At 36.1% G+C, this 22,463-nt stretch overlaps 2 protein-coding genes across 3 annotated transcripts; both read left to right on the top strand.

Annotated features, from left to right (window-relative positions):
- The first annotated feature begins 753 nt into the window (after window positions 1-753).
- Window positions 754-5,975, top strand: LOC113695251 (protein RETICULATA-RELATED 1, chloroplastic). The gene is made up of 7 exons (XM_072057975.1): window positions 754-1,501; window positions 1,629-1,727; window positions 2,270-2,490; window positions 3,368-3,437; window positions 3,704-3,783; window positions 4,516-4,580; window positions 5,426-5,975. Exons 1-7 carry the CDS (start codon window positions 968-970, stop codon window positions 5,617-5,619), a joined length of 1,263 nt encoding a protein of 420 aa, XP_071914076.1. The 5' UTR covers window positions 754-967; the 3' UTR covers window positions 5,620-5,975.
- A 2,759-nt stretch (window positions 5,976-8,734) lies between these two features.
- LOC113706676 (AP-2 complex subunit alpha-1) lies at window positions 8,735-21,469 on the top strand. 2 transcript variants are annotated; one of them, XM_027228626.2, is made up of 28 exons: window positions 8,735-8,888; window positions 8,988-9,212; window positions 11,612-11,743; window positions 12,688-12,813; window positions 12,907-12,969; window positions 13,047-13,144; window positions 13,227-13,434; window positions 14,335-14,406; window positions 14,515-14,607; window positions 15,256-15,357; window positions 15,585-15,682; window positions 16,236-16,317; window positions 16,476-16,564; window positions 16,893-16,998; window positions 17,079-17,144; window positions 17,631-17,737; window positions 17,820-17,924; window positions 18,014-18,134; window positions 18,304-18,483; window positions 18,585-18,803; window positions 19,178-19,258; window positions 19,354-19,518; window positions 19,614-19,700; window positions 19,874-19,999; window positions 20,089-20,169; window positions 20,268-20,339; window positions 20,676-20,755; window positions 20,858-21,469. In XM_027228626.2, exons 2-28 carry the CDS (start codon window positions 9,081-9,083, stop codon window positions 21,003-21,005), a joined length of 3,039 nt encoding a protein of 1,012 aa, XP_027084427.1. In that variant the 5' UTR covers window positions 8,735-8,888; window positions 8,988-9,080; the 3' UTR covers window positions 21,006-21,469. The 2 variants fall into 2 exon arrangements, with proteins under 2 accessions (XP_027084427.1, XP_027084419.1); XM_027228618.2 differs by having other exon boundaries at window positions 8,761-9,212.
- The last annotated feature ends 994 nt before the right edge of the window (window positions 21,470-22,463 follow it).

Raw genomic sequence — 22,463 nt, 5'->3', positions numbered from 1 at the left:
AGATGGGGTTCGGAACGATTTTCAGTCCTTGTTTGGCAAGCAAGTTTTTAGCCAAGTTTGTCTGTCACAAGTTTTTTAACAACTTTTAGTTTTAGCAATCTCAAAAAACTTCTCAAAATTTTTAAACTATACATTTCAAAATATTCAAAAATTTACACATTTTAAAATTTTTTCTACAACTTCTACAGTAAGTTACAGCAAGGTTTTAGACAAATACCCAAAAAATTTACTTGACAAACTGGGCTTCAGTTTCAATTGTACGAGATATATGGTGTATAATAATACTCATATTATGCATGTTTATCAACAAAGTAAAAAAGGCTAACTCTACTCGTGTAACTTATTGAAAATTGTTTGAAAAATCAATCTCAATTACTATAACAATTAGGCATAAATTGTTCATTAAAGCTGTTTCTATGATTATTAATAGAGTACGAGTGAGGTTATAAAATTAGGGAAGAAAAGTAGTGCCCTTGAATTTATATATCTTTTTTCTTGAATTGCCTGTTGCATGATGGAAAAATAATAATAATAATACGTTCTACATAAAAAATAAAATAAAATAAAAATAACTCGAGCCAAAATTTCCCACTTTTCATGCTTTGTTTGCCCATTTGACATTTGGTAGTTGGCCGACGGCCAGGGACTGTATACTGAAACTTTGTAACATTCTAAGGGGCATAATTACAAAATGACAAAATTCCAGGTGTCTAAATATAAATAGTCCTACAAATAAAGCTGCCACTCTAACAACAGTGTGCCATAAACCCTACTATGTGGGATCTTACGAGTTACAACCTATACGGAACCGGATTCTTGATACTTCACCCAAAGGCCAAAAGGCCCAACGCTTTCGTGCTGGATTTTTTCTTGATAATTCATTGATAACTGATTTAAGTGTTGACAGCCAAAAAGGAAACAGGTATAGAACTTTTGTATTTTTGGTAATAGCTTTACATTGACAAGTATGGCTATTTCTTCCCAGAGCTTGAGCTTGGCATTGAAAAACCTGTCAATTTCGCCAAATGAAAGCAACCAATTCGCTGCCCAGAGTGTTGACTTCCAGTTCAGGCTTTTGGGTTCTTCCAAAAACTCGACCTTTTCCAGCTTTTCAATCAGAAATGATGGTAGTTTCAGGGAAAATAATAGGAGTAACAGTTGCCAAGTGTTTCAGCTCAAATGTAGCGAATCGGATTTTATTGCGAAAACGAGTGCTCTCGAGGAGGTTATAGAGGAACCCAGAATTGATAATGGAAGTGGAGGAGATGGCGGCAATGGGCGATTGCCGTCTGGCGGTGGAGGTGGCGGGGGCGGGGGCGGGGGCGGAGATGAAGAAGAAGAAGGTGATTTTGATGAAAAAGAATTCGGGCCTCTTTTGAAGTTTGAAGAAGTGATGAGAGAAGCTGAAAAACGAGGGGCGACTCTGCCTTCTGATATGTTAGAAGCTGCCGAGACTACTGGGATTCGGAGCTTGATTCTTAGCCGTTATTTGGGTTTACAGGTGGAAATGCCTGCTTATGATGTTTAAATTTTTTCCCCTGGTCATGGATTTGTTGCTATTGCCATCTTGATACTGTTGGTCGATGGATTGTTAATTGGAGTGTTTCTGGATTGAATTCATAATGCAGGGGTCAGTTTGGCCGTTGGGATTCTTGATGAGGTACTGCTCTATGCTCAGGAATCGAATGCTTGCTGATCCAGCGTTTTTGTTTAAAGTTGGGACAGAGGTTAGTTAAAGACTTTGAACTGGGTTATAATGTTGAATTATTATGTATGGGAACATGTATTGCTTGCCAAAAAGGATTATTCTTTGAGCTTAGCTATGGCAGTTATGCCTGTGGGATGTGTGTTTTTATTCTAATCGTTAATCAAGGACAATTGCTCATTTTGGCCCATACGGAATGGTTTAGGGATACTCGTTTAGCTGTTTCGGCTGTTTTTTGGAGTTTGTCAGGGCTTGCTTTTCTTGTGGATGCATGAAATGCTTGACACAAATACCAAATGGAACCTGAAGTGACAACATTGACATTAGAGTGATGCATTATGTCTGTTTTCCTGTATTCTTTGAACCTGTGAAGTTGCATGGCAGAAAAATGCACAAACTAAAGAATAATTTCATGGATGAGGTTGAAATCGAGTTTGTAGCTTTCAACCTTGTAGACTGGACTTTTGTGGTGAACTTTCCAGTTTAGTTTCAACAAGTTATCCAACTTTTGTTAATGTATTTTCTGTTGGGCTGTCATAAGTAACTGGATGTCTTGTATTTTAGGTGGTCATTGATACTTGTTGTGCAACATTTGCGGAAGTTCAGAAGAGGGGTAAGGATTTTTGGGCCGAGTTCGAATTGTATGCTGCAGATGTTTTGGTTGGGGTGGTAGTTGACATTGCTCTGGTTGGCATGCTGGCACCTTATGCTCGTATTGGGAAGAGATCTGTTTCGAGTGGCTTTTTAGGGCGACTACAACTTGCCACTGCTTCTCTCCCAAGCAGGTATAATAGCTTATAGGATCTTAATGTTACTGTCATTTGTTCTCCTTCATCTTTTAACAGTTGATAGTGATGACCCCCTGTGTGGTTGACTTTATCATAACATAGATATTGCCATTGAAGCTGATCAAGGGGCTGTTGAAAACCAGCAATCTGGTGGTAGGAAGCAGTTGATGATAAAATATTGCACTTCAAAAGAAAACATCTGTTGTGACTTGAAAGTTAGAGATTCACATATAGAAACCTTAAAGTCAAGTCAGGTGTATAAGATTTGAATAAATTGCTTCCTATTCTTCCAGATTGGAATGCATTTTAAAGATTGCAAAGCTGTAAAGTAAAACTAGCAACTGAGTGTCTTTGATTACCCAACATATGTCATGACCAGCAAAATTATACAGGAAAAAATTTTGCTGGTGTTGGTCAAAACCTCAAAGGTTGTTGATTTAGGCAATCAACCGATCATTAGGTGATGCTCTTATATAAATAATTCCAGCTACTTCTGTTGCACAATTAGGATTTATAGCCTCAATTACTAGTCTGCGCGTTAGAGATATAACTCAGTTTCAGAGTTACTCCATGTATTAGGACTAAAGATTTTTCTCCTTTTAAAGCATGCATTACCCCATGTTGTACTGAATACCATTAAATATTGCAAACTATCAGCTGATTGTATTTAATTGCTACTATCCCAATTTTGACAGGGTTTGTGCCTAATATAAGATTAATTAGTTAATACTTGAGTGTCCTGTGAATACCTCAATCCCATGCCCCTTTTTAGTCTTATACTTCTGGTGTTTATTGGGCTAGCAGAATTGCGTGCATCTTGTTTGCTGTTACAACTGACTATTTAGGTGTTTAATTGTGAATATTTTGGTTCTAGTGTTTTTGAAGCTGAAAGGCCAGGATGCAAATTTTCAGTCCGGCAACGAATCGCTACATACTTTTACAAGGTAATACATTTTGTAGATACACCGGGTGACAATTACTATATTTGGTTACCAGGCTTGAAGTCTTGAAGGGAGCATATGTCCCCTATCATCTCATTTTATTTAGTTAAAAGCTTTCCCTGATCCTCTTTTTTCTGTTAATGGCATGCATTCTTGTTCCAATGTTAACATCTTGCTTTCCCAGTTCATCTGTGATTTTTTATGCTACTTTCTGTCGGATCCTTGTTGAATATTTCTCTTGTTGACCACCTAACTTATGCTCGATCCAGGGTGTATTATATGCTGCAGTTGGATTTGGCTGTGGGCTTATCGGTCAAGGCATAGCAAATTTGATTATGACTGCTAAAAGGTGTATGTCTTTTTAGATAACTTCATGCTATTACTTGCTATTGGACTATGAAATAGTTTCTAGGCTTTTGGAACGAGAATAATTCTTATTGTATGTTGTTCTCTTGGGTATTGAATTAAAGTAATTATCTTTTCTTAAACTCGCTATAAAGCTCTGGACTGAAAGCATGAAATAACAAAAAATATGATTCACATCTCTAATTATCATTTCACTGGTGTATGCAGTTTTTAAAAAGTAATCTTTGCATTGAAAAATGGAAGTGAAACTAAACAAGAGATTAAATTTTTTAATCACTTGCTCTTAGAAAGTGGATTTTGAATAATATAATAAGTTGAAAGCAGCAATTTTGATGATGGAACAAATTGTTCAAATTATCCATTATTTTCCTAAATCAACCTTTTAGAAAAGTAAGTTCATCATATTCAGCACACTTGAAAGAATTAAAGTTTTGCTTTCTCCACTGTATTGAGAGAGCCATTATTCATATTAACCTTCACATTGGCCCCATAAATCCCTTCAATTAAGCACACAAAATGAGGAACTCAAGATAGTATTACTTACCTCACTGTGGCCCAATTATTCAGTCTATTCTTTCACATTTTTCTTGTTCGGATAAGCATTAATGGACTATATGTCATTCTGATGAAATTTGAGTGGAGATGTCCAGAAAATTTGGCAGTGCACATTCTTAAATGGCCCCAGATCTATACTGTGCTTCTTTTTATCTTTCAGGAACATCAAGAAGTCAGAAGAGGATATTCCAGTTCCCCCTTTAGTAAAGAGTGCAGCTCTCTGGGGTATTTTACTTGATACTACTCAACCTATCCTTTCTATTGCTGCCACTGTGTGTACTATCTGATTTTGTTGCTTCAGAGAGAGGTGCCATTATGCATTTAAAGCTTCACTACCTTTTACTATCATGTTGCATACTTTGATTCTGAGGCACTCAATCCTTAAAGACTTGGACTCTCTCTCTGACTTATCTATGTTCTTTTCTTTTTTGCTTTTTCTCTCTTCTAATTTTTTCCTGATGGCCTGATGAACATATGACTTCCAATTTCTTAGGCACAAGGTAAGTGCCAATTGCACGGTCAAATCAACCGCGTGATTTTTTTTTTTTGGAAAAGAACGTTTGAGTGAATACGATTCTATGAAAGGATCTTATGATCCTTAAATTTGGATGTAGTCTGCGAATCATATAGGTTTGAGCTATTCTTCAAATTTTTCTGAAATTTAATAACTTGATTGGGTACATTGTTCTTCATTTCCCTGGTGCTGGTCATTTTTCCTTCCTTCTGCCTGTGTCATTGAAGCACATGTTTGATAACAATCTGATGGATTTCTTATTTCTGCCATCTCATGTGCCTTTGATTTAAGTTGCTGACGGACATGAAAAGAAAGACCTATGCTTGAACCTTGGTGTTCTCCTTCTGGTTAAATTCCTTGAGATATGTGGCTAAAGTTCAAGCCTCCAACAATCTTCTTTCAGAAAAAAAGAACCTACTAGTCTTAACTTGTTAACCAGTATTCTGGACAAGGCGTTGCTTGGGGCTTGAATTGGAAGATTTTTTAAGAGAACTTCTGCCATGAGTTGCCTGTCCTCATTCATTTGGTGTTATTCATTATTCTCATTTGTTGCCAGGTGTTTTCCTAGCAGTCTCCTCCAATACTCGTTATCAGATTATTAATGGCTTGGAGCGATTGGTCGAAGCATCGCCTGTAGCAAATCGAGTCCCACCTGTTGCGATGGCCTTCACAGTTGGTGTGCGATTTGCTAACAACATCTATGGTGGAATGCAGTTTGTAGATTGGGCAAAATGGAGTGGAGTGCAATAATAGCATCCATCAGATATCTCATCCATGTATTTTTGATTGATTGAAATATTCATTAGGTTAGATTTTTTTGGTTTAAGTTTTCCCAGCCCTTCTCCAACCCCGCCCTGCTGCCAGGAGAGTGGTGTTTTCCCTAGCTTAAATAAAAGAAGGAAAATAGCAGAAAGAAGAAATAGTAAAGGAAAGAGAGAGAACTGATGATGCCCTTGGCTTAAGCAAAAAAATTGGGTTTGTTTGGATAGGAGTTTATTTGGATGATTTATTTGAGATAATTACTGTAGCACTTTTAGTGATGTGATGTATGTGAGATAAAAAGGTAATTGGGAAGATAAAAAAGTGATTGAAATTTGTGAAGTAAATTATTTTATTTCAAAGCTATGCAATGTTAATTGTAAATTTTGGTTTTTGGCAAGTCCTTGCTTCAAGCTTGAGTGGGGAATTCGAAAAACAAGTAGAACATTTTTTGAGAATGCACTGTTGTATCTTGGGGCTTGTTTGGTGCCATGTATCCGTTGGGCTTAAAAATGTGTCAATTATCAGAAAGAAATGGCTCTGATTTTTTAACAACAAACACGATGTCAGCTGGACGGTAGAAAGACATGTACAGTAAACATGGTAGAAAGACAGGAATTTGATTGCATATATGTATAGTCCATCAGGTGTTCAAAAAGAATAGAAGAAAAAGTAGATAATCAAGAAAATCGAATTAATCCAAATAAAAAATAGGGTAATGAACTTGCAATTCTTGAAATGATTAGGTTACTCGAATCTATTTAAAAAATTATATTAGAATATGGTTCTTAATTTTTGAAAATCATTATTATTTGGACCTATCTGCATATGTGGCACAAATGTGTAGGATATGTGGGATGGGTTAGGATAACTAGTAGCCAAATCCAAACCCCAACCCCAACTCATAATTATTTAGTCAATTTAATTTACTAATAATTTGAGTTATGAGAACTATTATATATTTTATTTTTCAAAACTTATAAACTCATCTATCTAATTCTAACTCCCAATTACCTTTTTCACTTTCTACATGCGTCGCCACTAATTTCATTTACTCTGCTTCTCTCTCTCTTTTTTTTTTTTTCCAAAACTTCTTTTCTTTCCTCATAAATTCTATCAACCCTATCACTCTACTAAATATTTTGTTTTTAATGTTTAAAACTTACATGTTTGGTTGTGCAGTAACCTATCATCCTTATTTGGAAAAAAATAAAATTGATTGCTTTCAAGAAATAGAGAAAACGAAAACAAATGTTTATAATATTCAGTGTTTAAATTATCTAATGTGTTTTGATTTTCTATGTTGTTGATAGATTTTTAGAATTGTAAGATTAAATACTCTTATTGACTTGAAAAAATATTATATTATTTGATTTGTTAATCTAATTCTTTTTTGTTTTTTATACGTAGAAGAAGATTAAATTATCATGTACACTCAATCCTATCTCACAGATTAACCGGTCACTGATTAACCGATTCAGCTGGTTACAGTATGGACTGTAATTTTGTTGATCGCTACATGTGATTAGCGTCAGTGAAATCGTACACACATGGATTATTTGATCCCTGAGCACCCCTAATAATCCCTGCTGAAACTTTTAGCGTCCCAAGTCTATGTGTGAACATTTGCAGCGAAATTTCCTCTTGTCTCTAATGGGTTGTTTTGACAAGTCAGCATTGAGTGGTATGAGCCTATGAAGAGTCACAAAAGTGGACCGACTTTTGCCAAATTCTTCAAGCCCAAAAGCACAATGGTTCAAAGTTCAACCGGTTTACATCATAGCAGGTCATTACTCATTATATGGTTGGGAATCAATTCTAGAAACGCCAAAGATAAGCCTTATTTGGACCTTCTCTCTCAAGTTGGTGGTTTAGGGTCGAGTATTCGCCCGACAAGGGTATTATCAGGCTTACATCTGTGATGTCGAGAAGGGAAAGAACCAAGTAAAATGAAGGAAGGAGACTGGAATTTCTTGAATAACATTCCTATGATTTTCATGAATTTCTTGTTCCCTCGTTACTACAGTATCCATTTGTGAAAAAATCTTTCAACATTTGGTCTGAGTTAAATTACTCTACTATGTGTGTCTCCTATGTGTGATAAATAATTAGATTTCGAATCTAAATGCTTGTATTTTAACAGATCAAATATGACAATTGAACAATCATTAATACGTCTAAATTCTATCTAATATTTTATATACATATACATATTAATAGTTATTTTTTTTTTGTATTTATACATTTTTTTCTAATTAATTTTACATTTTCAAAAATTTAATACCTGAAATATATTTTAACAAGCGCTCAGAAAGTTTCTGTTAGACAGACCGTATGATAAAATAAAACAATACTACAATCTAATTAATGGTAAGATAGGTTTGAAAGAACTATATGGCATATGTTCTGGCTATTTTTGCTACTATTTAAAACTGCAGTAATAACAATTAAGTTTTCATTTAAAATATCTCTTTATGCCTTATTAGTTGCTTTGCTTTGGATATATTTATAGCCTTTTGCCTTCATTTTTTGCAGCCTAATACTAACAAAAAAACGTACGGTCACTTCAACTTATGAAAACAATTAATCAAATGTGAAATAAAAAATCAATGATAAACTTGAAGTTCATAGGCAGCATTCATCAACAAAAAACTATAAAAAAAAAAAGAGGGAGATTCAGGTGTTTGAATTGCTATATTTAGGATTTTTTATAGAAAAACGTACTATAACGATTTTATTTATGTGAGAAAAGAAGGTGACTGGTAAATGTATTCATAGAAAATGTAAAATTTTTATTTTTGGTGGAAAATCACAAAATAGGCAAAAGAACAACTGATGAAAGTTTCTGACATTTTCAACAGGCTTTTCGCATTTGTGCTTCAAACGGTCAAACCACAAACCCATCCCCTTTTCGGGTCGGTCACGAAACCCGGATCCACATCCTTCTGGTTCTTTTCCAGTCAACAAGCTTTAAATTGGGAACTAAAAACCAAACCCAAAAAGAAAAATAAAAATCGAGTTTTAAATGTTAATGCTATAGCGGAGTCAATAAATAAAAAAAATTTAAAAATAAAGCGAAATGATGGCGTCATTTGCTGTAAAAAATTGTAGTATACTAAAAAAAAAAAAGAAAAAAAAAGTCGTCTTTCTTCCTCAGCCTATCTATCGGGCCCCGACGGCTCTTTCCAAATTTTCTCCTCAGTCCACCTCTGTCTCTCTCTAGATCACGCCTCCAAACACCCACTGTTCTCTCTCTATTTGTAAATTCAAACCCTAAACATTATTTTTCACTTTCAGCATTTTGATTTTTACTCGGTGAATTCCACCTGGAATTTTGATTAGATGCATTCATTTTGAAGAAACCAAAGCAGAGGATTAAGATCTTTCAATTGTAACCGGACCAAGCGTTTTGAGTTGGATCTGGACCGGAGTTGTGATCGGACCGCTTGGAGATGGCGTTGTCTGGCATGAGAGGGCTGTCGGTGTTCATCAGCGACGTCCGCAATTGCCAGAACAAAGAACAAGAACGCCTCCGCGTCGATAAAGAGCTCGGCAATATCCGTACTCGCTTCAAAAATGAAAAGGTACTTCATTTATTTTTCTTTGTTGTAATCATTTTTTTAAAAGCTTTTTTTAATTCGATATGAGCTGTTGAGCTGAGGGGACTGTATTTTTGTGGAGTTGTGTTTAGGTTTTTTTGTGTTTAAGTGGTGCATTTGTGTAAATTAGGTTCTTTATCGAGTAAAGAGGGCTTTGAATGTGTTGGCTTAGTTTAAAATTTGTGGAATTTGAAGTCCGAATTCACTTTTTAAGGCTTAGTCGAAATGTGTTTGGAGTGTTTTATGGTTTTGTAATTTTGGCTGGTTTTGGATGCTTACTTTCTGTTTGAATTCTGTCATTGGCAATTTGATTAGTAGAGGCCTTTCTATTTCAGAAATTTTGAGTTGATAATCTTAGATGGAATTTATGTTTGGAAAGGGTTAGTTGGACAAAAGAAGAAAAAATGTGTTAAGAAATGAAAATGAGCTAGCATTTTGTTGGTAGTGAATGCTGATAATTCGGAAGGGGTGTAGACGAGTAATGTTGAAATATTGGCATTTGTGGCTGCATTTTTTTTCTTTTTCGCTAAACCTTCATTTTCTTCTTGTACTTTCAACACTGAAAATTACTTGGATGAAAGTTGTGATTTCTTCGATGTTATTTGATGGACGTTGTTAGATCATGCACGGCTATTTCTCCAAATTCAGTATAATCGGGAAAGTACTGCACTACTTGCACAGCTTATAACACGTTCAATCCATGGCAAAGACATAGTATGATCTGTGTGAACTGGTAGGAGCTGGGGGTCCCACCATACCTTCCTGGATTTGTGGTTTAGAATAATTCGCTAGTATGTTCAGTTAAGTTATGATTAAGCCTTGAACTTCATGACCTTGTTGCTATATGTAGAATCGTTAAGAAGACTTAAGCATTCATAAATAAATTGCACCGGCCTCTTTGTTGTTGTTCCTTTTCTGGGTGGTGGCCTATAGCAAGGGAAAAAGGTAATCCATGGAGTATGTTAATGCTCAACTAAGTAGTGAAAGAGACAAGTTTTAAGTGGATAAGGGTTAGAAGACTGTACAAGACAGATTGATATTCAGGAAGCAGGGTATATAGTAACATTTTCAAAATATGAGAGATATGGCAAGTGGATGTTTGTGCGTCATTGACTCTGAGGTGACTGGCGTTGTTGTCCAAGGATTTCCCCTAGTAATCATGGTGAGATTCGTTTCAGTTAAAAGTCAAGTAGGCTTTTATTTGGGATTGTGGAAGTTTCCTTGTTTCAAATGCTCACTAACCAAGACCTCCTCTTCAATTTTAGAATATTTTACTGCAAAGGCAGAAGGAAACTGTAGTCCTTGTTTGTTTCAATCTTAAAATGAAGATTAATTTATCAAAACGTTCTTGTTGTGTGCGGTATCACTTTTGCTGACCTATGTTATTTTTATTTTTTCTCTTTTCCTGCTTTACTTATCTACTTGAGCCTGTCGCTTATTGTGGCCATACTCTGATCCTGAGGCTAAAGCATATAGCCATCATCAGCGCAATCAGTGGGAGCTACATGAAGCTCACTGATTTTTGTTTTTTGGTGGGGATCTTGGGAAGGTGATGTCTTTGAAAATTGATTTTTCAAAATTACAGTTGCAATTACCATGGCCTGAGCTACTTAAACAAAGTTTTGTAGCCTAATCACTGTCCATCAGCAGCAATGCTTAGGTAAAGTTATCAGAACTCAGCCTTATGTATTTCTTCTCAATGAACCTTCATGTCTTGCAATCATCTCCTGTCCTTGGTTGAACATGCAGTGAAGTTACTTCATTGTCTAACAATGTCCCAATTCACCATGTTGCGAGACCATAGGGGGCCGTTCTGGTGCAAACTGTAACAAATCGGTGCCCTATGCCAACAACTTTTGTAGCCCAAACTACTGATGTGATCTCCTGGTTATTTGTTTGATCTTGATCCTTCATTTGTTGCAGAATTAGAAATTTCAATTGCGTAAACCAAGTTGTGAGTAGTACGCGACCCAAAATCGTTACAAATTCTTTAACCAATCCTTAGATATATGAAGTTGAACAAACTGTTCAGTTATGACAAGAGCTCTGAGTAATGGACTTCCTTAGGGTGTTATTGCAGAAACGAAATTGTCTGCAATTTTTTTTTCTTACTTACAATTTTCGGGGTGTCTCTTATGGCCAGTTTTTATTTGCTAAACTTGGAGTTTGTAGCTTCCCTTGGGGCTGGTCAAGTTTAATATTTTTTTCAGAAATTTTTTTGTCAGCAACATTTTTCAGCATATTGCTCTGCTTGTCATTTTGGCATTCATATTGCTTGCAAATTTTGTTATATTCTGCGAGATCAAAATTTTCAACTGTATCTTAGAGATGAGTCTGATTTTGGTATTGTATGAGTTTTTTTACATATGTTTTGTTCACTACAGGGTTTGACTCCTTATGAGAAGAAGAAATACGTCTGGAAAATGCTTTACATATACATGCTTGGTTATGATGTGGACTTTGGTCACATGGAAGCCGTTTCTTTAATATCTGCTCCCAAGTATCCTGAAAAGCAGGTACCTGATGACCTCAGTTTTTGATAACACAATGCAATGATCTTGTCTTGTAATGCTAGTATTGTTACTTTTGGCAATAAGGTTTCAATCAATTGCTCAGAACCCAACTACGTTTGATTGCAATCAACTTAAATAAGCTAGTCGTTCACTACAATACATGTGCTGGATAGTTCTTATTGCATGTTTGATAATTATTTTGCTATGCTATATTTCTTGTTGCTTACATGCACTAAAATAGATTCTGTGTGAGATAGATGACATTCATTAAAAACTGGATCCTGTCAACTCATGACGATTATCTCATGTTAAGCATGCATCTAAAAAGTTTTGAATTTGCTGCAGCACTTTACATTTTTTTTCATTTGTTATATAGATGTGCTTTTTCCATCCTTATGCAGTACTTGTAATAATTGATGGAATCAAACTATAACTATTGGTTTTGAAATGATTTAAACTTTATTGCCAATTGAATGCAACAATCAGTTGGAGGACTAAGAACTTTTGATTTTTGGATTTGTTCTTGGATGCCTTGTGCCAATGTTATGGACAGTCGTTTGCTACACCCATTGAACCAGTAAAATTATCAAATGCTGAGCGGATGTTGCTTGTGACTTTGTTTAGTAAGCTTTCTGGCACATTGTGAGGTCAAAGCAGCAGCACGAAAACAGGTCCATTATAAAATCTGGAAATAGTCAGCGAATTTTGTTTGAATGTTCAAAGTTGATTCTGTAATATGCGTGCAATAGGGATGTTGATGTCTTTTTGAATTTAGCTCTTGCCTGGCAAATGTAGAAAAATTCCCCCTAATTTGTTAAATAGATGCTTTAGGGTATCCTTCATAGGATTTATTTACTGCTTACATTCATGAACTTTTCTACATTTGGTTCTGCTTTGGGACAATGATGTTATTGTGGGAATGTTCGACTGACTCGATCTGGCTGCAGGTTGGGTACATAGTGACATCGTGTTTGCTTAATGAGAATCACGACTTTTTGAGATTAGCTATTAATACAGTGCGGAATGATATCATCGGTAGAAATGAGACTTTCCAGTGCCTAGCACTGACTCTGGTATGGTTATAGACCTTTCTAGATAATTAGCAAATTTCTTTTATTCTTTTTTCGTTTTATTTTTGTTATGTCTTTATTTGTTGCCTTGTACAGGTCGGAAATATTGGTGGGAGGGAGTTTGCTGAATCACTTGCACCTGATGTTCAAAAATTACTTGTAAGCAGACAGTTTCTTGACTTTTGTTTGAGTACTAATGAGTTGAATATTTTTGTTGACAGTTTCTTTCCCTTCAGCTATCCAGTAGTTGCAGGCCCCTTGTGAGGAAGAAGGCTGCTTTATGTCTCCTACGCCTGTTTAGAAAAAATCCTGATGTTGTGAATGTGGATGGCTGGTAATTAGTATAAAATTGTAGACATATTTGATGGATAATTGTACCATTGCAAATTTGATAAGCTATTTGTTGTTATTATCAGGTCAGATCAAATGGCACAACTGTTAGATGAACGTGATTTGGGTGTCTTAACATCTTCAATGAGCCTTTTAGTTGCCTTAGTGTCGAATAACCATGACACATACTGGAGTTGTCTGCCAAAGTGTGTTAAAATTTTGGAAAGGCTGGCAAGGAACCAAGATATTCCACAAGAATACACTTACTATGGTATTCCATCTCCCTGGCTTCAGGTCTGTATGCCTTTTCTGTTAAACTCTGAGTTAGTTGTTAGGGCTGCAATACTGTAAATAACTCATATTGAATGGTTAACTTGCATTTATTGTTTCTTGAGTCCAAGATTTTGGATTTGAGCATAATTCTCAACAGAGAACTCCATCTTAAACTGTAAAGATGTAAATTCAGTTGTATTGGATCCTTTTTTAATTTGGACAATTCAGGTGGAGCATAATTCTAGATTTTAGAGGACTACAAATTTGTGAATCCCAAAAGTGCATGGATTATAATTTCAAAGCTGGAACTAATTGATTTGAGGGGTTAATCTTGGTGCATTTATTAAAATCACATTATTGGAGTTGAATTGAGCATACAAGGGAAATCATGTTACTCGCAGGAGAAAATCCTTTGGTAGGTATAGCGCAGAAAATTTTCTTTGATGGGCTTTCTTCTTTTGTATTTCAACATATTCTGGTGTGTGTCAGTAAGTACCATGAAACTTGTCTGTGCATAATACTTTTTGCAGGTTTCTATGGTGAGCCTTCATAAATCAAGACACGTTTACAGAAATTGCTCTTACAATTAGCAACAAAAATTATGATTTAGGACTTTTTTAGAAATGATCTTAAATCTTAAATTATCTGAAAGTTCTTAGGTTGAACGAGATTGATTTACAGGATGAACGGGTACGCACTTAGAGAGAAGCAGTTATAGAATGTAGAAGGGTATTCTTTGATGTAGTTTAGTTGCCATTGCATCTTGCATAATTTTGTGGTGTGAATGGATTTGGAAAAAGGAAAAAAGTGGGTGATTATATCAATTCAATTTTTTTCATCAATTAGTATCATGCAATATATTTCTTTAAGTGACGTTTTAAATTGTTAGTTATGTTTAATAATCACTATTACATGATCCAGGTTAAGACAATGAGGGCTCTTCAGTATTTTCCTACTGTTGAAGATCCAAACACTAGAAGATCATTATTTGAGGTGTTCTTCCTTTACAAATGAAGTTTTTGATGGTTTCTTCACTGAATCTTATATCCCAGTGTATTACTTGTTATTGGATATGATGTTTGATTTATCTTGGTTAATTAGGTTTTACAACGGATACTCATGGGAACTGATGTAGTGAAAAATGTCAACAAGAATAATGCATCCCATGCTGTGCTTTTTGAAGCCCTTGCTCTTGTAAGTTACCATTGAGTGTGTTGTACTGTAGTTAGTGATCATTTGTTTTAGGATTCTTTTGATGGGTAGATTTTTCAACAGTAAATTTGAGCCAAGAGGCCGATTGATTTGCATTATTTCCATAGTTTCTTTTGGAAGAATTATAATTACTGCTTGAGATATGTTTGAGATTGAGCAATATGAGTGGAAAGGTAATAGTGTCAGTTAAATTTCCTTTCCTACTGCAAGTACAAAATTTGAGAAGTAATTGATTTTCTGAATTTGGATTTAGTATCAAATGAGTAAAAAAACAAGTATGAACATTTAGGTTTTGAGCTATACTGCTGTGGAATTTTTTTCTTGAAATGTCTCATAAAAAAAAGAATCTTATTCTTATTTGCTCTTTATGTTTCCTGGCTAGAATGAATAGACTTGGTAGTTGTGTCATGATATTTCAAGAGACTTTTAGGCAGAATTCTGAACTTGATATATCATTGCAAATATGCTGTTTAATTGTATCTCAGTTATAGCCATTGCTTTCTTAAATGTGTTAAGGTTGCTCTAGAAAACCATGCTGCAACTTGTTTTGAACCAGTGGTTCGTTTCAAACTATTTCATCTATGCACATACTTAGTGGTATTTTTCCAAATTTTGTCATCTTTTATTCAGGTCATGCATCTTGATGCTGAAAAAGAGATGATGTCCCAGTGTGTTGCACTGCTTGGGAAATTTATTGCTGTGCGTGAGCCAAATATTCGATATCTTGGCTTGGTAAGTTGTTCCTTTCCGCTTTCTATGCACTGAAGTCTCTGATGTCCTACCCTTCTTCCTTCCTGCTGTTTTTGTATTGTCCTATATACTTCTGCTGCTTAAATAGGTTGTTTGCATTGTCCTAATAAGTGATGTTTAGAGCCTGCAGATGTGGCCCATCCACTCTCATATTAGAAAGTTTGAGATGGTGGCACTGACCTGGTTACTTTCTTTGTTCTGTGACACAGGAGAATATGACGCGGATGTTAATGGTAACAGATGTACAGGACATTATAAAAAGACATCAAGCCCAGATCATTACCTCATTAAAGGATCCTGATATCAGGTAGATGAAGTACTTTGTGTTCTTCTGTGGAATTTCCCTTGTGGTTCTCTTTTCTAACAGCTGCACAATAGGTAACTGAAGGCATGTAGAGTGAGATACATGGTCGTATCATGTAAGAAATATTTTCACGTGTAATATACAAGGTTGGTTACCTAGAACTTAAGATACTAATTCAAAGAAATAAGAAATTTTCACTGGATGCCGGAGCTTCTTTATTTTGCTAAAACATCAGTAGGTTACTATTAAGGTCTTTCAGTACAATATTTTTTTTCCTGTGAGATTGTTTTTGTGTGTGTGTGTGTTTGTGGGGTTTTTTTTTAACATGTATACATTGGAGTGTTAAGCCATCCGCTAATTATCTCTTTTTTTTTTTTTGGGTAAGTAAGGTTTTAGTAGTACCCAATGAAAATATAGAATTAATGGGGGGCGGACCCGAGGCACAAAACAAGTGATGATGAAACACAAATTATATCACACCACAAGTCTCTCACAAACTAAATACAAAAATCTGTTATTTATCTTTCTTATGATTGACTCTTATTCTTATCAACAGCATCCGAAGGCGTGCACTTGATTTGCTATATGGCATGTGTGATGTTTCCAACGCAAAGGACATAGTTGAAGAATTATTACAGGTATATATCTATATGTATGTGTGTATATATATATATATATATGCTGGACCAAGCACTGCAGATGTCCCGTCTAGCTTCTAAATTATTATTCGTATGTAGTTGCTTTTGTACTAATGCAAATGAAGTTCTTTCCCGTGCTAATGTTTATCTGTTTTCAGTATCTCAGCTCTGCAGACTTTGCTATGCGTGAAGAATTGTCACTAAAAATTGCAATTCTATCGGAGAAGTTTGCCCCTGATTTGTCATGGTATGGAAATGTCTCCAAAGATAAATACATATTTTGCTATCAAGCTTAGTCATTCTACTTGGTTGATTTGGTGTATGCTTGAATTGCAAATTCTTGGGTGGGATTGGTATTCTTAGGAGCTTCAAGTACTGTAATTTGCACAAATTTTGAATCTAACAAGTAGTAGTAGGAAACTCAGGAACTTCGAGTACTATAGTTTGTAGGCTTTCAAGTCCAAAAAGTCGGTATGGGATTTGATCCGTCCATTCATTCAAAGACCAACCTAAACAAATATTCAGTAACCTAGTAATAGAGTCCATATGTAATGCTTTTCACTTTTCACTTGTAGGTATGTGGATGTCATCCTTCAGTTGATTGACAAGGCAGGGGATTTTGTCAGTGATGACATTTGGTTTCGTGTGGTGCAGTTCGTTACGAATAACGAGGATTTACAGGTAACGAGGGTAGCTCTTTTCTGGATTTATATAATTTAAATCTTCATACGAGTAACCTATGTCTTTGTATTGTTTATCAGCCTTATGCTGCACTGAAAGCCAGAGAGTATCTTGATAAGCCTGCTGTTCATGAAACAATGGTTAAGGTTTGTTCCCATTGCCTTCAAATTTGATTAACAGGAATATGATGATCATTTACAATGCCTTCTAGTCTTGGTTTCCAAATAGCAAAATCATGTCGATCAACGCAATGGGTAGTCTTTTGGGGAGAATAAGCATATATATATGTACATTGTATGTACTTTGTTTATGCATACATAACAGAGATGTAAATGAACATAGTTCTTTTATCTATCAGTTTCACTTACTCTATCTAATTATGCCTGCTGATATTTTCTATTATCAGAGATTCTACTAGATCAATTTCCCATTTGAACATTTTTATAGAGCTTCATGTTAATGACATGCCAAGCATTCTGCATATTACTTGTTGATCTTCAAGGAGGAAAATCAATTAGCAGAATTTGATTTTGTGGTGCTTTTTATTTTAATGCAGTCAACTGATAAAGTAGACTCCACTTGGCCTTTCTGAATACTGAGTTTCCTGTAATTCTGAATTTTTTTTGGAATAGGTAAGTGCATATATTCTTGGAGAGTACAGCCATCTTCTGGCTAGACGGCCTGGATGTAATCCAAAAGAAATTTTCAGTGTCATGCATGAGAAGCTTCCTTCTGTTTCGTAAGGATTTTGGGCTTTGTTGTCTTTCATTCTCAGTATTTGTTCATTGCTATCCCTCCCTCATTTCAATATGTTTGTTCAGGACTCCAACAGTTTCTATTCTTCTTTCATCATATGCAAAGATTTTGATGCACACCCAACCACCTGACCCGGAGCTACAGTCTCAAATCTGGGCAATATTCAACAAGTGAGATAATTTCACGTTTTAATTTGAAATTCATCCAGTGAATGACTTAATTTCTTCAATGTCACTGGCACATTTTAACATACTTTCAGATATGGAAGTTGTATTGATGTTGAACTACAACAGCGGGCTGTTGAGTATATTGAACTGAGTAGGAAAGGTGCAGCTTTGATGGATATATTAGCTGAAATGCCAAAGTTCCCTGAGCGACAGGTGTGCATTTGAGATTCTCATTTATTCTCCAATTGTCTGTTTCATCAATTACAGCAATCAGCATTGTGGAAGAAGCACTCTTTGACTTGATTTTCACTTTAAAGTTGATTATTGTATTATTCTGATCCATGATTGATAAAAATTGTGGTGATGTTTTTTTGTTATGCAGTCTGCGTTGATTAAGAAAGCTGAAAATTCTGAGGCTGATACTGCTGAGCAAAGTGCAATGAAGTTGCGTGCTCAGCAGCAGAACTCTAATGCTTTGGTGGTGACCGACCAGCACCCTGCTAATGGACCTTCAACTGTGAGCCAGCTCAGTCTTGTAAAGGTGCCTGCCATGAGTAATGTGGTGAGATGACCTTCCCTGGATTTTAGTGAGCCAATTGTTGATATTGACGCTCTACTTCTTCACTGTCACATCAGATTATAATTTGATGTATAAATTTTCAGGATGGTGAATCTCCAGATCCAGCTGTGACTGAAGCAAATGGCACACTCACTGTTGTGGATCCGCCCTTTGAAGATCTCCTGGGTCCAATGGCTATTGAAGGCCCTCCTAGTGCTACTGCTGAAGCTGAGCATATTCAGGCCTCTGGTTTGGCTGGTGTGCCAAATGCAGGGGAGGCGTTGGCTATTGCTCCTGTTGAAGACCAGATGAACACTGTCCAGGTGCTTTCTTGTGCAAGTTGTAGGCTAATATTAGCACTGTCCAGTAGTGGAGACAACATTTTCTAGATTTTACGGTTGCAAAAATTTAAGAATTGGCAGTATATTAAGAAGTTATAGCTGGATTTTTCCCTAGGGTGTAATTTGTGTGAATGAGTTTGTTCTTATTTTAATTTTTAGCTTTTTCACCTTTTTCTTCTGTAACACGCAAGCGTATTTCTCCATACAGATTCCATGTCAAGGAAAATGACTTTGATGAGTTTTTTGTACGTTTAGTTTTTGCAAATGGCATAGGACTTCCTTTGGTGTTTATGATGATTATGTCATTTCTTGTGGTGTTTATGATTTTGAGTTTCCTCTCTGATCATTGCTTGCAGCCAATTGGAAATATTGCTGAAAGGTTTCATGCTTTGTGCCTAAAGGACAGTGGCGTGCTGTATGAGGATCCTTATATTCAGGTATGCTCTCAGTTTTGCAGTTTGGATGGGGCTGCTCAAGCCTCCTTTAAGCCTTCTCTGTAGACAACTGATTTCTTGGGGTTGAGTAATTTCAGATTGGCATTAAAGCAGAATGGAGAGCCCCACATGGGCGATTAGTGCTTTTCCTTGGAAATAAGAATACATCACCACTTGTTTCAGTTCAAGCTTTAATATTGCCTCCAGCTCACTTAAAATTGGAACTCTCACTTGTACCAGAGACTATACCCCCAAGAGCACAGGTTGGTTAACTGCAGGTTTATTTTCCATTTTCTTCTCTGTGTGCATTTCTTTTAAGATTGTTCATCCATTGAAAGCATCTGGTTTTGTTGTTTAGGTGCAATGCCCACTCGAGGTTGTTAATCTCCGGCCAAGTAGGGATGTGGCTGTTCTGGATTTTTCCTACAAGTTTTCGAGTCATGCGGTATTGTAACCCCATAATAAAGTTTTTGGCATTTAAACGAACTGATTTTGAGTATGAAATTTCTAGGGTTATTTATTATATTTTTTTTATTGGGTTGTGGTTTGAAATTCTTTTTATTTTCTCATAATACTTGTGGTATAATTCTAAATAATCTTTCCCTGATCACTTAACAGGTCAATGTAAAACTTCGCCTTCCTGCTCTCTTGAATAAGTTTCTTCAGCCTATACAAGTGTCCGGTGAAGAGTTTTTCCCCCAGTGGAGATCACTTTCTGGACCTCCTCTAAAGCTTCAAGAAGTGGTATTTTTCGCTTTATTTTTTAGTTTGACCATATATTCAGCAATAGTGATCTACTTGTATAACTTGACTATCCTATTCCATTTGACCAGGTTAGAGGAGTAAGACCAATGCCACTTCTAGAAATGGCCAATTTGTTCAACAGTTACAGGTTGATGGTTTGTCCAGGGCTTGTAAGTTTTTCACTTTATCCTGTTTGTGTTCATTACATTTGAATTATTCCTAACTGCATATAAATGCTCATAGCATTAACCTCTTATTTTCTTTGCAGGATCCAAACCCAAACAATTTGGTTGCCAGCACAACTTTCTATTCAGAGAGTACACGAGCTATGTTGTGTTTGGTAAGCCAGTTGTGGCTTTATTTCTAAGAATGGCTGCCACTTACTGTCCATTTTACTGTCATCCTGGTTCTTGAGTGGGTTTGGTTCTTTGTTTTCTCCACGTAATGCTAATATACGTGATTAAACTATTCCAAGAATATGTACTTCATTATTTTTTTCGTCTTTGTTTATTCTATTAGTACCATTCTTCATTATTTTTTTCGTCTTTGTTTATTCTATTAGTACCGTAGACTTTCGTCCCTTTTTATTTAGTAAAGGTTGCTTGTGATTTATTTCTCTTTTGCTACTATGAAAACATGTCTATCATTCTGATGTGATGGTCTGTTGGTTATGCAGCTTAGAGTAGAAACGGATCCAGCAGATAGAACTCAACTACGGATGACTGTTGCCTCGGGCGATCCTACTCTAACTTTTGAGTACGTGTTTTGCTTTGATTTCTATCAGAAGTCTTTACCTTTCAATTGTATGATATAAGCTTGAATTTGAACCCGAAACATGTTCTTCTGGATGATGTACAGGTTGAAGGAATTTATTAAAGAACAATTAGTCAGCATCCCTCTAGTTGCCCGGCCGCCTGCACCAGTACCTCCACAACCTCAGCCAACAATTCCACCCTCACCTTCGGCAACATCTGATCCCGGGGCTTTGCTTGCTGGCTTGCTTTGAGTTACTTATTTCATCATTGAAGAATTTGTCGATGACGATTATTGTAAAATTGATTATACAGACAGCCTGCCCAAGCATCCCAGGAAATTGAGGTGGGTTTCGAACAATACAGTGCAAGGGCTGGCGGGATTCAGGGCTGTACCATTGTATCTGATCGGCTTAGCTTTGTTGGAGTTGGGTTTCTTGGAGATCGAAGTTTTGAGATTCTTTTTCAACCATGTAGTTCTTTGAGTGAGGTTTTCTCCTTCCGGGTTGGGGGCTTTCTTATTTCTCACTTTTCCTTATATATTTTTTTCCCCTTCTAAAGTAGCGAGGCTTCATTAATTGGTTTCTGTATAATGAAATAGCACATGGGATTCCCTGGGGTGGTTCCGGCCAATTGTATCTATTAGATTTGTTCGTGATGTATTTTTAACAGAAAACAGCAATTTTTTCAGAAGAGAAAAGGTCGTGATGTTGATTTATCTATTTTCTTTAGGCTTGTGATCGTATATCTCAAGACGACAAGAGATCTATATACAGTATATTTGAGTGAGGGTCTCGGATAAACAAGCTTCGAACTTCTTTGTGATTTTCCCTTTACATCTGCTTTTGTTTGGAGCCTTACCTGAGATACTCATTGGAGTCTTTGAAATTACAAGTGAAGACGTTGCGGATATGGCGCTCCAGGTTATCTTGTTTTTATCAAGAATTCTTCTTTGCTTCTTGCACTCCAACAAAAACTCATCAATGCTATCCTCCATTATCTCCCTTTGCAGAATGAAGGGCCTCATATCCAACTCCTAAATGAAGACTGAGAGATGAAACTGTCTACTTCCAAATCAGGATCTACTATTCCTTCAAGGACAGAAATCTGACTCGATACAATGTTTTGGCATGCTTACCTGCTGTGGCTGAGCCAGCGGCTCTACCACCAGTTGAAAACTGTCACGAACTCAAGGTTGTTTCTGGAATTGTGAGATAGATCTAGGATGAATTTGGTAGAAATTGGAGAAATTGGAGAAGGAGCAGGGAATTGAAGGTCGAGAGAGAGAGAGAAGAAGATTCAGAAGAGAGGAAGTGGAAGAAATGATCGAATCTATTCTGTTACCCTCATTCATGTGGGCCCCGCCTAATATAACCAATTCTAACAGCTTGTGTCAGACGATTACAACTGAATTACCTAACTAATGGCTCATTACATGAAACGACATCGATTACTAGTACTTAAGCAAGACCAAAACAGCATCGTTTGTACAATCCTATTGAATTAACAGACTAATGCTCAAATTGAGCCTTTATTATGCTGCAGTCCTTAGACTCAGCAGCCTGACAAAAACCAAGCCACTACGCCAAACTGACAATTGGTCAAAAGAACACTACGAGTCTCAGCCCAAGAAAAAACAATCAATCTCAAAAACTAGTTTTCCAAATACTATTAAAATTTTTAAAAAGTACTCTAAAAAGTAGTTTAAATTT

This window comes from Coffea arabica, chromosome 1e (genome assembly GCF_036785885.1).
Source record: "Coffea arabica cultivar ET-39 chromosome 1e, Coffea Arabica ET-39 HiFi, whole genome shotgun sequence".
Taxonomy (NCBI): Eukaryota; Viridiplantae; Streptophyta; class Magnoliopsida; order Gentianales; family Rubiaceae; genus Coffea; species Coffea arabica.
The sequence above is the reverse complement of the archived record's forward strand: the minus strand, read 5'-3'. Positions and strand labels throughout refer to the sequence as shown.